Source organism: Lissotriton helveticus, chromosome 6, assembly GCF_964261635.1.
Source record: "Lissotriton helveticus chromosome 6, aLisHel1.1, whole genome shotgun sequence".
Lineage (NCBI taxonomy): Eukaryota > Metazoa > Chordata > Amphibia > Caudata > Salamandridae > Lissotriton > Lissotriton helveticus.
In genome coordinates this window covers 603,611,124-603,626,733 of record NC_136067.1, presented here as the reverse complement: position 1 = coordinate 603,626,733, position 15,610 = coordinate 603,611,124, and the positions used below count along the sequence as shown (strand labels likewise).

The 15,610-nt window shown below is 39.2% G+C and overlaps 1 protein-coding gene across 1 annotated transcript in view; it reads left to right on the top strand.

Annotated features, from left to right (window-relative positions):
* LOC144762795 (CD109 antigen-like) overlaps positions 1-15,610 on the top strand; it is a 628,126-nt gene that overhangs the window by 239,842 nt on the left and 372,674 nt on the right. Inside the window, exon 5 of the mRNA XM_078648065.1 lies at positions 14,874-14,999. Coding sequence (XP_078504191.1) covers positions 14,874-14,999 — 126 coding nt within the window. The remainder of the gene's footprint in view (positions 1-14,873; positions 15,000-15,610) is intronic.

The following is a 15,610-nucleotide window of genomic DNA, read 5'->3' as shown; positions in this document are numbered from 1 at the left end:
AACAGAACGTTGTAACTTCAAAACAATAAAAATTGTTAATTTGCTCTCCCACTTCCAGCTCCTATGCCACATGGACTACCTCAGCTATATTGTGCTACCTACGCTCATTCATTTCTGTTGTACCACTTGCTGATGTTTGAGTGTCTGGGTGTATTTTATCACCTGTAGACCAATGCAAGTCAAATTTGCCTTAAGTTAGACTCCATGGATTGAATTTCCAAAATCAGACCAGTGCTCCGAATTATATCTAAATGGATGGAGAATTTATGCCTAAGGTTCAATTTGTCAAAGTCTGAATTTCTTTTATTTGTAAACATGTCACTAAATTCTTTGATTTCCTCTTGTATGATGTCAAGGCTTGAGCAGCAAGTTTCTACCTATAAAAGCTTAAACACCTAAAACATACATTTGAAAAATGTGAATTTGTCTTATATGGCTTAATATCATTGTCGAAAATCATGTGATACACAAATATTGTGGCAAAAATATAATGGTATTAAATAGCAAGTTACATATTTCCCTGGTGAGCTATGAAAATATTGTTTACAAAGTATTGTGGCACTAAATATCAAAATTATATAGGTAAGTATATAATAAAAAAATATAATAACTTTAGAAAGAAATAACGATATCTATCTATCTATCTATCTATCTATCTATCTATCTAGCCATCCAACTACCTATCTATCTATCCATCTCTCTGTGTGTATGTATGTATGTATGTACATTTATGTATATATATATATGTATGTATATATATATATATATATATATATATATATATATATATATATATATATATATATATATATATATATATATATATATATATATATATATAAAAAATATTACCATTAATCAGAGAACTACGGCAAGTAGCACGATTAATCCTGATGTAAGGTCCTTGCTTAGGACGCTGGAAAAACTTTTAAAGAATGAACTCACAAAATGGTGGGAGAAGAAATCCCTAGAGAAGTACCGAGATGCAAACCGTGTGCCTAGGGGTTTACGTGTTCTTATAGCGCCAATGTTCGAGAACCCTAATCCGGCTATGCTACAAGAATAGGCTGAGAACAACTTACAGGCCTCTATGAATATGGTTCATATACTAATAAAATATGCAGAAATAGACCAGAACACCATTTTGGAAGAGATCGATCGAATAAACGGATTACTGGTTGCTACAGGTCAAACTGACTTAATAACAAAAGGACGAGCAGATATTCATGTACATATCAAAAAGCATGCAGAAACTATCAAGGCATGCAAAGTGTTTAAGTTGGCAAGAGGGTGCACAGACATAATATCGACTCCAAAATATCGTTTGGACAGAATATCGAGTTTAAAATATCGTTTGGACAAAATATCGACAGGACAGAATATAGACAGCCAAAATATCGTTTTTAAGGTAAGTGAAGTAATATCGACTGTAAATAATATAGAAAGTGAAAATATGTAAGTATATAATATAGATAGTAAAAAAATTCGTTTTTATTTTTAGGGTTCAGGGTCAGTTTTGGGTTTTTGGGTAAAGGGGTATATTTAGGGTTCAGGGTCAGTTTTCAGTTTTTGGGTAAAGGGTATTTTTAGGGTTCCGGGTCAGGTTTCAGTTTTTGGGTAAAGGGGTATTTTTAGGGTTCAGGGTCAGTTTTCAGTTTTTGGGTAAAGGGGTATTTTTAGGGTTCAGGGTCAGTTTTCAGTTTTTGGGTAAAGGGGTATTTTTAGGGTTCAGGGTTAGTTTTCAGTTTTTGGGTAAAGGGTTTTTTTTAGGGTTCAGGGTCAGTTTTGGGTTTTTGGGTAAAGGGGTATTTTTAGGGTTCAGGGTCAGTTTTCAGTTTTTGGGTAAAGGGGTATTTTAGGGTTCAGGGTCAGTTTTCAGTTTTTGGGTAAAGGGGTATTTTTAGGGTTCAGGGTCAGTTTTCAGTTTTTGGGTAAAGGGGTATTTTTAGGGTTCAGGGTCAGTTTTGGGTTTTTGGGTAAAGGGGTATTTTTAGGGTTCAGGGTCAGTTTTCAGTTTTTGGGTATTATTTTATTATATTTTGTTACTATATATATATGTTTTAATAAATATGAAATAAAAAAATATTTATTTAACTTTCATTACTTATTTAATTATTATAAGTTAATGTAAGTAATTTTAAGTATATTTTAGTAATTAATTATTAATATTAATTTAATTTAACACTGTTTTTAGTAAATACGATATTTTTTACAACTATATTTTTGTAAACGATATTTTTAACTCGATATTTTTGTACTTACCTGTTTGTAGATAGAAACTCGATATTTTGTCTCTCGATATTTTGTCAACGATATTTTTGATGGTCGATATTCTGTCCCTCGATATTATTTCAGTGATCCGGCAAGAGATCAAAATGATTATGCAACGGGTAGAATTTTCAGCTTTTCAAAGAAATTTGATAATTAAAAACGACAAGCTATGACAAACAAAGTACCGGATCCTGTACATCATATGGTGTCAAGTAGCATTTTAGGTGGTGACGGCAAATCGGATAATGCCTCACTTACATCAAACAGTGATTCCAAAGATGGATGCCCTGGCACTTGTGGGGCTCAGACAGTAGTGCAAAGCAACTTTACCCCTGGAGAAGTATTGAATTTTCTCAGGGAGGACCGGAGGTACACCTTGCGACCCCGCAAACCTCAGCCACAGCAAGGGGTCCAATCAATGCAAGAGGGAAAGGCGGATCAGACACCGGAAACACTACCAGGAGAGGGAATTCAAGAAAGAATTGGAGATAAAAGGGCAAGAACACTCCAATACAGTTATTAACCTTACGGAAATAGTGTTGAGCAAGGCAGAGATTCAGTTACTATCTCTTGGACTCACGTACTGTCCAGCCAATAAATTTATTTGTAAGGTTAAACTGATAAAGCACTTTCGTCTCAACAAACCAACGGGGACTTTGCCAATTCCACTGAGCCCAATAACAACTGAAGATGCCCTCCAGGTAAGGGATATGCAGAGTTTACGGACATTACATTCTCTGTCTACAGACACTGCTGATTTATCAACAGAGGTCAGCAATGGAGATTGTAACTAATAAAGCAGCCAAAAGTCCTTTTAAACTGACATCTACATTTCGCCCCCTCATGTTATGTTATGTTATGTTAAAAAGACTTCTATAGCGCACAGCTGCCCCAGCAAAGGGGCGTCCCGGCGCTTAGGATAGGCAGAAGAAACACAACACTACAGAGAACAACAGAAAAACCAGAAAGGACAGAATACTAAGGTGCGGGAGGGAACAAAAAAGTTTTAATAGCCCTCCTGCCTAAAGATGCTGGGGACATTTTTAGTGATAGGGTGGTTGAAGAACTCAAGTGTCTTAACAGGTCATTGATGTCAAGCAAGAATGCCCGGACATATAGAAATGCCCAATACCAGTCTCTTGTAAAAAAATTGAAAAATAATCATGACATAATAACCAATAAATCAGATATAGTCCTTTGGCCTCACAAGCAATATATGACTGAAGCTGATCGTCATCTTTCCAACGTTTGCTGCTATAGGAAATCTCCTAAACAGGACATGCAACAGGTACAGGATAAAGTATATAAAAGTTTGTCAAAGTGGAAAAGGATGGGGATTCTCACAAAAGATTAATATGAATGTCTTAAAGTTGAGCACCCAGTTACCCCTGATTTGTATTTTTTGCCTAATGTGCATAAAAGGACTGTTCCTATTCCCGTACGCCCCATCATTTCAGCACAGAAAAGCTTGCTTGAAAATGTGTCGAAATACATTGATTATTTTCTTCAACCTCATGTAACATCGTTGCCATCTTACGTTAGGAGGGTAAAGGTGCCTTCAAGGGAGTTTGTTTAGAAAATAATTAATAATTCAAAATAATTTACAAGGATAAATTAATACTCCTTACCAACAATCAATTGAACAAAATAATTATCTGATTCAATATAAAACCTCAATTAGGTCAAAACATATAGACAACATATAAACAACAGACACAAGGTGTATTAAAAAATAGAATTTTATCAAAAAGTCATTTGAATAAGTAATTTCATATACAGATAAGTGAAAGTTCAAAGATATTTAGGCCTGTAGGTACACAAAAAAGTAAATTAATAAGTGTCTCAACAGAACCTAAAAGCACCTATCCCAAATCAGAATGAATAAAACAAGACAGGGATAAGATGAAGATCAACGTTTCGGTCTCCTAAATATGAATTTCAGAAACCATCTTCAGGACTGATGTCAATTGTGATCTGTATAGAAATGATTGTGATCTCAATTTGCAATGCTGTAGGTCTAGGGCGACTGTAACTCGATCACACTTCGATTTAAGCAAAGATGAATTCTCCAATGTCACGAAGTGGATCGAGGTGCAACGCAGCGTGCAACAGACTGGAGGCGAAAAACTTTGTGACATTGGAGAATTCATCTTTGCTTAAATCGAAGTCTGCCTCGAGTTTTCCTGACCTTGCGGTTTAACTAGATTCATCCCGTTAAAACAGCGCTATTTATGAAGAATACAACTTCCGCTTCTGAATTAATTTGCTCCAGGTCTGAGTGATAGCTTACCGGGCAGCGATACAAAATTAACTACGGGATTTATGAAGAACATAACTCACGTTTCTTGAATCAATTCGATCTATTGCTGAGTGATAGCCTACCGTGGTGCGGTACGAAATTGACAACCTAATTAATATATACAGAAGTGACCCGGACATACAAATAGGAGCAGCACGAGAACCCAATCGTCCATGATACTGTGATCGAGTTACAGTCGCCTTAGACCTACAGCATTGCAAATTGAGATCACAATCATTTCTATACAGATCACAATTGACATCAGTCCTGAAGCTGGTTTCTCAAATTCATATTTAGGAGACCGAAACGTCGACCTTCATCTTATCCCTGTCTTGTTTTATTCATTCTGATTTGGGATAGGTGCTTTTAGGTTCTGTTGAGACACTTATTAATATACTTTTTTGTGTACCTACAGGCCTAAATATCTTTGAACTTTCACTTATCTGTATATGAAATTACTTATTCAAACGACTTTTTGATAAAATTCTACTTTTTAATACACCTTGTGTCTGTTGTTTATATGTTGTCTATATGTTTTGACCTAATTGAGGTTTTATATTGAATCAAATAATTATTTTGTTCAATTGATTGCTGGTAAGGAGTATTAATTTATCCTTGTAAATTATTTTGAATTATTAATTATTTTCTAAACAAACTCCCTTGAAGGCACCTTTACCCTTCTACTTAATTACCCAAGCCCTCAAGGGTATTTTGGGTTGCTCATTTTCTGTTGATCATCTTACGTTAGGGACACCAAAGACTGTTTGAGAAATCCTGGATATCTACTTGTTGTTATGGATATTGAATCCTTATATGCAAGAATTAATCATTTGGATGGTATATCAGCAACCAAGTACTTTTTGGGCAGAAGGGACATTGGTATGAAAGAACATAACAATATGCTGATTGAGATGACGGAAATGTGCCTGTATAATAACTACTTTTCTTTTGATCAAACAATATATCAGCAACTCAGAGGGGTGGACATGGGGACATGTTTTCCCCCCAGCTACTCATGTCTTCATCTGGGCCTGTGGGAGGGATGTGTCCTCGTGGCCAAACACAGGGATATGTATAAACATGCTGTACATTACTGGCATAATTATAGATGACATTTATATGTATATATTCACACACACACAAAACAAACGTAAAAATAAAGTTAATACATTTGTAAATAAAGACAGTACCATATAATTCTCTGTATTGTTCTTTGAAACAACTTAAGGTAAATACTAATAATTAAGAATAAAAAACAATAAATGTACATAGTGTACATTTTATAATAAAACATGAAAAAATAACAATATACAGCATAATTGTTGCTTATTAAAATATATTAAAAAAATATTAAAATTAATATTAAAATGTTACAAAATGAATGAAATTACAATAGAAAGCTTCTGGAAAACAAAATCCTGAAAAATATAAAACAAAAACAGTAACAATAAAAACATAAGCAAACATATTTTTTTCGAAATAAAAGATACATTTGATCTATCTCCAACAAAAAGGAAAAATATTTTAAATGCATTCTCCAAAGTAATACACATACAAATAAATACAACTATAAAACAAACTCCATTAAATCAAAAGTTAAATGAAAAGATAAAATAAAACCAAATTACGTTCCCCCTCAAAAATAAATTACATTTTGCTAAATAAAATGTAGCACTCTTCTTTGACCTACAAAACAGTAGGGAAACCATGGCACTGTGGAAAGATAAAATATATTATTCCCGTTCCACCCTCATCTGCAGATGGGAAAGTGTTGTTGTTTGAAGGAGTCAGATTTACTATTCCCACTCCCATCCATCAAACCAACAGTAGGGAAAGCATCGGCATTTGGGTGTGGGGTGTAGAATAACTATTCACACTCCAACCTAAACAACAGTAGGGAAAGCAATGAAGAAAGTCTATAATAATTATTGTAAAATATATTTAAGACTTCCAAACATTAAAGATCAATTCAAAACCATTTTAAAAAATAATCATAAAAGTAAAATTTTTATTTGAAAACTATTTTATAACAACCAAAAACAACTAACAATTTAAACAGTGTTTCCCAAGTGAAAACACTAAAAAGTATAATAAAACACTTCTCATATTACAATACAAACAAACCACAAAAAATTTGAAATGAGGTAAACAACATGAAATCAATATTCACAAAAAAGAAAGAAAAGTAAATCTTTTAAAAAACATAACACTTTAAAAAAGGAACTAAATGAAAGTAGTCAAATGACATATTTAATAACCAGGTTATGCAATGAAAAACTGATAACAATTAAAAGGAAAGCAATGAATTTTAAATATTACATTTCTAATAATATAGATAACCCATACCAAAGCAAATGTTTTTATAATTTAAAGTGAATATGACACAATTTACATAGTTTTAAATATAATTATCCAATTCAATTTTACAAATTGTAAAAAAATATAAAGTAACAAATTCAAATACATTTTTTATTGACTTCTTACCATACTCCCTAACAATCCCATCAACCTGCCTGGAATTACAAAATAAAAGAAACGTAAACATTATTATTTAAAAGTATTAACAAACAATATAACAATTATTTAAAAAATGAAAAACTAAAATTAACATATTGATAACCTGCAAAACGTAAAATTATGAAAAAAGTATGACATATTACACAATGGATACTATATATGGGGTAATGTGCTACCTGCCCTACATTATAAGAACATTGCAAGTCACCAGGCAGTTCCATGACCGTATAGAGAAACAAAGTCAAAGGCTGAGTTCATTTAAAAGGTTAGGGAACTCTTATGTGACTTGTGTATTGCAGGGGGTACTTTATTCTCTGTAATACATGGTTACACCATCCACTTTCCCAAAACTACATTTTTCCTTTGTGCCTAGTTTTTTCATGTATGAGAGAGCAGCATGTTGCAAAAATGGAGAATAATATAGAATTATACAATCACTAGTTCAAAATTAAACAACAAAGCTGATAGGTAACTGTTACAAAAGATATTAGAATCAGTTGAATACAAGTCATTTGAAAAATTGCAAGGTAGAAAGATGCAGAAGGATTCAAAATGTTCTAGAACTACCTTAGGATAGTAACAGTAAACATGTTGCAGTAATTCTCCCCTTTCGGATTATCATTGTGCTGCTTAAAAAACAGAGCAGAAGAAGGAAAAGCTTTGCTTGTTTTTTCACGTTTTAAACAGCTGCTTTAATTAAGCTCCATGACTGACCTGCCTTTTACCTCTGCTGCGGGCAGCTGACATTGTAATATCAGAGATCAACTGTAATAAGTTTTTTCAGTTGACTTTTGATGTAGTTTCTTTATAATTGGCCACTGAGTGCATCACAAGTTACCAATTTATAAAGCAATAAGAGGCAGGCTTTTAATACAGAGATTGATGAATGCCTTCATTCAACTACATTTATAAATGGAAAAGAATTCACAAGGACAGTAGAGGCACAAAGTTTGATGTGATTTTGAGACTCTTGAACGGATTATGAGCTTCCTCTCTGATCATTTGGGATCAACCTAAGAACGGGAAGCCAATTATTCCAAAAGATACTTGTCTTGTCCAACATTCAAGATATCATTTGTTCAAGAGAAACTGTTACCACCATGTCTTTTATCAAGATCGTTTGTGTTGGAGGTTTTCTTTTGCTTCTAGCACCAAGACATTATCATTGTTGCAACAGCCAATGGCTTTTCAAACCTCCACTTTGTGTGACATTTAATATAAGGAATCTTTAAAGTGTCAGGGAAAAGATCAATTCTGTAGTAGCATTCTGGATTCGTTGTTAGATATGTTCATAGTGTTGATCACCTGCTGCCAGAATAGGTTGATAGAAGGACAAGAGCGTACAAAATGGATTTCATCCCCATCGGAGTATCCACATCTCCAGCAGGCCGTTTCTAGGGTAGAGAAGGCCTGCTGTAATCTTTGCAGGAACCAATGCCTGTCATGCAAAAGCTTGAAAAAGCAAAGCTTGAGTCTAGCCACATTTAGGGCCTTGTCATGTGTGTCAAACATCTCATCCCAGACTTCCCTCAGAGTAGGTCTTCCCCATCTTCCAAGCCCATTGTCTTGCTAGTTGAGCCTAAGGGGAGGGAGTGGATCTTCTCCAGCGGAGTTTTGACTGGATGGGTTGCAACACCTGTGTATGAGCTTCAGTTGTGAAGGTCGTCGTGGACTTTAGAGTGCTGGAGGGGGCATGGGATTAAAGGTAAGCTTTGGTTAGACAGTGCTTAAGGACTTTAGTGAAATTCTTCTTGCAAGGACATGAATGATTTGATTTCTGTATCATGCAGCAATTGATCTAGTGTTAGAATGCCACAGTCAGACAATGCCTCCCAGCAAATTGTACGCCCTGTTTATTGGAATGGCTTTAATATTCCAAATAGGGGTATGTTCATGTAGATAGGCATGTACGTGCACTTCATTATGCGTTGCTTCCTACACTTACACCATAGCTTCAGCTGGATGATACACCTGTCCATCAGCTGATGCCATGGCTCCAAACAATAACCTCGGGTCAACCTGTCCTCCAATCAGTTTCTTCTCGATGAGTATTCAATCCGGCCTTAGATCGGTGTGAACAGCTAAGCTAATTGTGCTAATTAGTGGACCCTGTAGTACAAGGACATATGCGGTGGTCTCACGCCTCCTGAGGTTTTGTCTGCATGCAACTTTGGTAGCTTGAAGTGAGGCTTTTGGCAATCCCAAACTTAGGGGCCGATTAGGATGGCGGACGGACTTGAGTCCGTCCGCCACCATAGAGTAGGAGGAACCGTCTGCAGGGGCAGCGGCGGTCCCTCCATACAGATTAGGATGTGACCGGCAGGGTGGCGGTCACATCCTCTATTTTTAACATTGAGGCGGGTGGAGCTTCAAGCTGCACCCACCGCAATGTTAAAAATGCATGCACTGCATTTGCGTGCAGAAAGCGGCAGGCACCGCGCGGTGCCTGCCGCTTTGTTCACGCAAATGCAGGGTGGTACCATAGGTACCCCCCATGTGCACCCCCCACCCCCCCCCACCCTTCACCCAGGGGGCCTGCAACGGGCCCCCAAAGTGAAGGTCCGTATGCTTTTCCATGGCGGAAAAGCCACTGTGGAAAAGCATACTTTTTACTCCATCCTAATATGGCTGGCGGTGTCTGATAGACACCGCCAGCCATGTTACAGCTTATCCGCCGCGGTTGTAACTCAACCGCGGCGGAAAAGCGGCGGCCTGAAACCAGGACCCACCAGCCATCCTAATGTGGCGGTGGGTCTTTGGTGGGTCCGCAGAGGATTTTCCGCATCCTCCGGGCCGGCGGTGGCTTCCGCCGGCCCGGAGGATGCGGAAAATCCTCCATCATAATGAGCCCCATAGTCTTTAATCAAAACTGAAAAAATACAAAGATTCTAAAGCACTCATAAAAGAAGTCCAACAAATCAAAATCCACAAAGTAGGGTGTATAGAAAATTCAACCCCTAGGGTATTTATTCACATAAATATTGCGCAAATTCAATGATCCTTGTGAATATGTCATTTAAACAACAGCCGACATGTGTTTCGTCACGAGCAGTGACTTTTTCAAAGCACTCAATGTGGTTTATGTGGTAAAGTCTATGTTAAAAATCTTGAGATCATTAGTTCATCCGGTATATTAGGGAATAGTATACATAAGAGTGTAAGTATGTTTGTAATATTGATTCAAATGATATCCAGTGTCTAAATGTTCACTCAACTAATTATGCTGAGAGACTGCTCACTTGATAATTGCGAGGGCGTAGTTCAGGAGCCCATAAGGAGCTCCCACCCACATGCTACGATCTGTCTCATGGTTAGCATGGCACCCGATATATGGCCATATATTGGGCGATGTATGTAACATAGTATTTACTACATACATCACATCACATGCCTTGGAAAAGTCACTAATCCTGATAAAACACGTGTTGCCTGGTGTTTTATGGCATAATTGCGGGGATCATTGAATTTTCTGCGCATTTATGTGAATAAATCCCCTTGGGATTAGACTTTCTAAACACCCTACTTTGTGGACTTGATTTCATGGACTTTTGTGAGTTCTTTCAGCACCTTTGTACATTTCAGTTTGTAAAGTGGACCTGTTGGGTTTATTGTGGTTTGTACAAGCCGTGGCTGCTGCAGATAAGGGCGGTGGGGCCGGGTTGGGGGGGCTATTTCGAGAGACGACCACAAGGGAAAATTAAATAAATAATTACTTTTCCCTCATGGTCGTCTCTCAAAATCACCCCCACCAGGCCCTACCGCCACACCGCTCTTACCTGCAGCGGCCGCTGCTGGTTTGTACCCGTGGGTAGTAGGGTATATGATACCAAGTGAGCACCAACTCACACTTGTATGCTATCAGTACTATCCCTACAAATTGTATGTACACAGGAGGTACGATTCACATATCACTACTACCTACCTTACCCCAATAGTGGTCTTTAATCAGTTTGTTCAATTTGAGGAACAATTGCCTTTGTACGCCTCTTGAGATCATTCCGAATAAATCAATGAAGTGGGATGCAGTTACCATTTTCATAGTTTGAATTCTTCCCCATAGAGATATTTTCAGGTGGCACTATCTCGCAAAATCTACCACTGTTGCGCTAGTAAGAAAGTTCCATGTTTTCTTTGGCAGTAGTAAACAGTTCATGCCCAGTCAGTATCCTCAAGTACTTAATAGGAGTGGTTGATCAGTGGCATTTTGAACATGGCAGTGAATCTGAGTGAGTATATCTATTGAGTGGTACCCCACTAAATCCCAATTTATTTTATAACCAGAGATGCATCCTGCCAGAATCCCTTTTAGTGGGCTACGGGGCAAGTAGGTGTTACTGGGCCCACCCATGGTGTCTGACCTTTCACTCCTGATGTCCCGTGGCCTGACCTGCTTTGGATCCTGCTCAAATGAGCCAAGCACGCCTTCTGTACCTAACTCTCAGTTAGGTCATGTCGGACTAGCAGTCAAGGTTCCTTGGGGGGAAGTACACATACAGATCAGTGAACACAACTCATAACTCAACATGCAAGCAGCCAGATCAATAAGTCAATGTCAGGTCAAATGATTGATTTTATATAAAAAGAAGTATTTTAATTTTAATACCACATAGGCAAAGGCAAACAACATTCAAAAGCAATAATATAATCCCTCTTGAAGTCAGGGCTCTAGTAGTTGTTAGACCACTCCCTATCCCACTATCTTTAATACAAAGGATTCAAAGGTATTCCCCATTCACTGCTTGCCACATCCAGGAAATGTAAACAATTAGGCTCTACTCAAGAGTTCTTGCCCCTCACTATTTTCTGAAGTTCAGTCACAAGAGTCTACGGGGTCACAGTACGGATTGCAGTAAGTCCCCCGGAGCTCCAAAGGCCCAGCTCATGGCTTACCCGCTCCGGTGGCATGGAACTTCTCAGTCCAGTTCTGGTTCAGTAAAGTTGGGCGCGGCGTGCAGACACAAGTGGCAGCAGCCAGCAGGCGCAGACTTTCACCTCCGAGCTGTGCTACCGGCTGATTCTAGTCATCGGAGTAATTCACATTCCAGTGATCGCACAGTAAGTCACTCCATTCTTCGCAGAGGGGGCTCCAAAGGGGCCCTGGCAATTTCCTTTGATACTCAGGCTTCCTTCCGTGCAGTTTGCAGTATGCAGTCTGGACTGGCCTTGATCACAGCAGCAGTTTCTCTGTCCCAGGGGCTGGCCCGAACCCTTGGCCTCAGTGTCTCTGGCGGCCCCTTCTGGTACTCACAAGTCCAGTCTCTCCGACTTGGCATTGTTGTTCTCCAGCGACCCCTATTGACCTACGGGTCACTGCCACATCACTTACAAGTCCGTTCATGCTGGCCTGGTGTAGATGCTGATGGTGGCCCCTACTGGCATATGGGGTCACAATCACATGGTCATGCAGGCCTGGTCACACCCCACGCAACCCTTGCTCCTCGGCTCAGTCTACAGGCGCCCCTCCTAGCACAAAGGGGTCACCAAATCAATCCAGCACATGGGCGCTCGCCCAATCAGTGCAAGAACGTATTCCTAACACCTTGCACAGGGAGTCCTCATGATAGGGCTCCCCCTGGACGGTGCTCCATCCAGCGCCCTCCTCTTTCTCACAGGGTACACTGGTCTTGGCAAGCAGGCACGCGCTGGTGCTCCAGGGCAGGTGGTCTTGATTTCCCTGGGTGATGTTCCCTCACCCAGCGGGGAGGCTTGGGACCCCAATTTGTGGTCATAGGCAGAAATCTTGCTGAGCTTCTCTTCACACAGCCCGTCCGGCTGTTGGGTAGATGACAAAGTTTGGGATTTCGAACTCCCCTACTAATAGTCCTTTTCCAAACACAAAATGTAATTTAGTGTCTGAGTCTTTGAATTTTTATGTTGAGGTTCTCCTTCTTTGAAAGGAACATCTATCCCCTTTCCTCTTCCTCCTGCTAGGGTTGTCTGTCACAGCGGGCAGGTCTCCGAAGCTGATTAACCCACAAGATTCATGGGAGTGACCAGAGTTCATTCTTAGATTTCAGTCACAGTGATATGTGCATTGAAAGGTTAATCCTGGGCTCCCAGCCCTACTCATTATGATTCCCTTATAAGCCCCATCTCTCTCTTCCTGGGATGTGCCAAGGCTCCAGTTTATGCGATCTATCATTCAATCAAAAAGCTCTTTGAAATGCACAGATATAGCCTGCCTCTCCTATTTTCCAGTGCATGGCCCTCCCAGCGTACAGGAATGCAGTAATTCACAAATCCATCTGCGGAATTCCTCTACTCACTTTTCTACCTGGCAGGCCGGGGCATCCACAAAATGAAACCCAAGCTCCTGCATGTAATGTACCAGTGCAGGCACACTTGCATTCAGTGTACATCCACAGCACACACGCTGAACAGCACTGTTATCTTCATGTATTTTGACACTACAAAAGCATAACTACATGCAGCATATGCATCCAGTGTGCGCACAACGTTCATTGCTGTAATCTTTCTGTATGGTACTAAAGTGTGTTATTTTAAAAATATACACTGCCAGCATACACACATTTACAATGCATGCACTGTACAACACTTCACCCCTTGTTTACTGTACTACTTGCTGGCATTTATGCACCCAGTACATTTCCATCATGCAAGCTCTTCCACATCTACCTTTCTTAGGCCAGGGGTGAGTTAAGCAATTAGCAGCGGAACTTTTCAAAGGGTAGTAAGTCTGTAGGCCTTCCTCAGTTGATACAGGCTGAAGAGATCATGTTCATTACTACTGACCACAACACGGTATGCTGCCGCCACCGCAATTGAGCTCCTCAACTCTTAGTGAAGTCCGTAGCCTTCCACCACTATGAGGGCAGCGCTTTGGGCTCCCCTCCCAGTCCAACAAGACAGCAATCCATGAGACAGGCCTATGTAATGGCACACATGCATAATCCATGTTCACCTGTGAAAAACAAATCAGCATAAATTATCCAGACAACAGTGCAGTTGGGCACCTCAGGGCAGGGATACACATCTCTTACCATGCAGAGGACTTTTCCATCCCAACATATCCAAACTTATTGATCAAGGATAGAAGGGCCGAAACAGATTTTTCCGTGTTACTCAGCAGTATAGTATATTGCTGCCGGCAGTAAGTAGTGCCTAGTGAATGTCCTCACCGCAAAAAATCAAAACAGTAGTCTTGTCGGGAAAAACATGCAATGCCGACTTTTTCTTTCCAAAGGTTTCCCAGGAACAAAAAATGCACTTTTATTTATTACTGTAAATCTAGCCTGTAAATTACGTGGTGCTAAGTGCATAAAACGTTCTGCTTCATCAAATTACATTCTCACCTTTGTAGGTTAAAATGTACACTACTGTCAGCACACTAGAAACATTTGTCCTTTTTGTAAAATTGCAGCATGTAACGCTTCACAAAAGGCTCAGTTCAGGATTTCCCATCAGGAAGGTGTCTCAATACACTTGTGCGTTGTGCTTATGATAGGGTGACACAACAGGTCTATCTGTGCAAGTCTCTGCCATGAGGAGTAATCGACTCCAAAACTGCTTTGGAGGTTATGAGGTTATCTGATAATTGGAGGTTGTTTGTGTTGTAAAAGAAGTGACCAGCCTCCCTTAAATCTGGTTGCAGTTTGTGATTCCAGTGCCTCCTTGCATTGACTTCCACCATTAAGTGGTCAAATACAAATTAATTTTACCATAATTGGGAGTCTGTGCTGAGAAAATCCTATTTCACCCCTCTTCACTTTACAATCAGTACCTGCTCATAACATGCTGACTGTATCTAACTGTTCTTTTTACGCAGGATCCTTCAAATAATCTGATCCAGCAATGGTTGGCTCTCCAGACTAATCTGGGTGTTGCTTCTCAAGAACTTCTCCTATCTGACATGCCTCCTTTTGGCATTTGGACTGTAGCCGTGGGTGCCGAAGTAAGTATGATATACGTTGTTTGGGTGAAGTCTGATATTGTTTGAACCTCTACTGACATTTGTTTCAGGTTGCACCTTCTACCTTTATCTAGTTAATACGGCTAGTGATGCATGCAAAACGACTACGGCCCGATTCTCAAAGCCAGTTGTTCATCCATGTTAAACTGTGGTGCACAATGGTCTTGCTCTACCAGTGTAACTTCAAATGTTGTAGTCACAAAATAATATTTATGCGTAAAATTACACATAACTTTATATGCCACACTCAGCTCACTGGGGCCCGTGAATCTTCATTAAAAATACTATATTGTCTAGTCTTGTTAGTCACCATTTATGGCTTTGCTCAACTTTTTTAGTAATGATTTGCATTGGTCAATGAAATGAGCAAGAAGTGATTAGATTAGATTAATCCTGTCGCGTCGTGCCCATACTTTTTTAAATTAAGAAAAAAGGGTTCCGCCTACTTGTTGTCAAAAGATAACCAACAGTTAATTCGAAAGCTGAAATGCTTCAGCTGTAGTGTGCGGCACAAAATCTCCTTTGCTGTGAAACAGAGGGAGGGGCAGACCACTAAACAAGCCTTCTTGCCAGGGTGCCTGCTTGCCTAACAG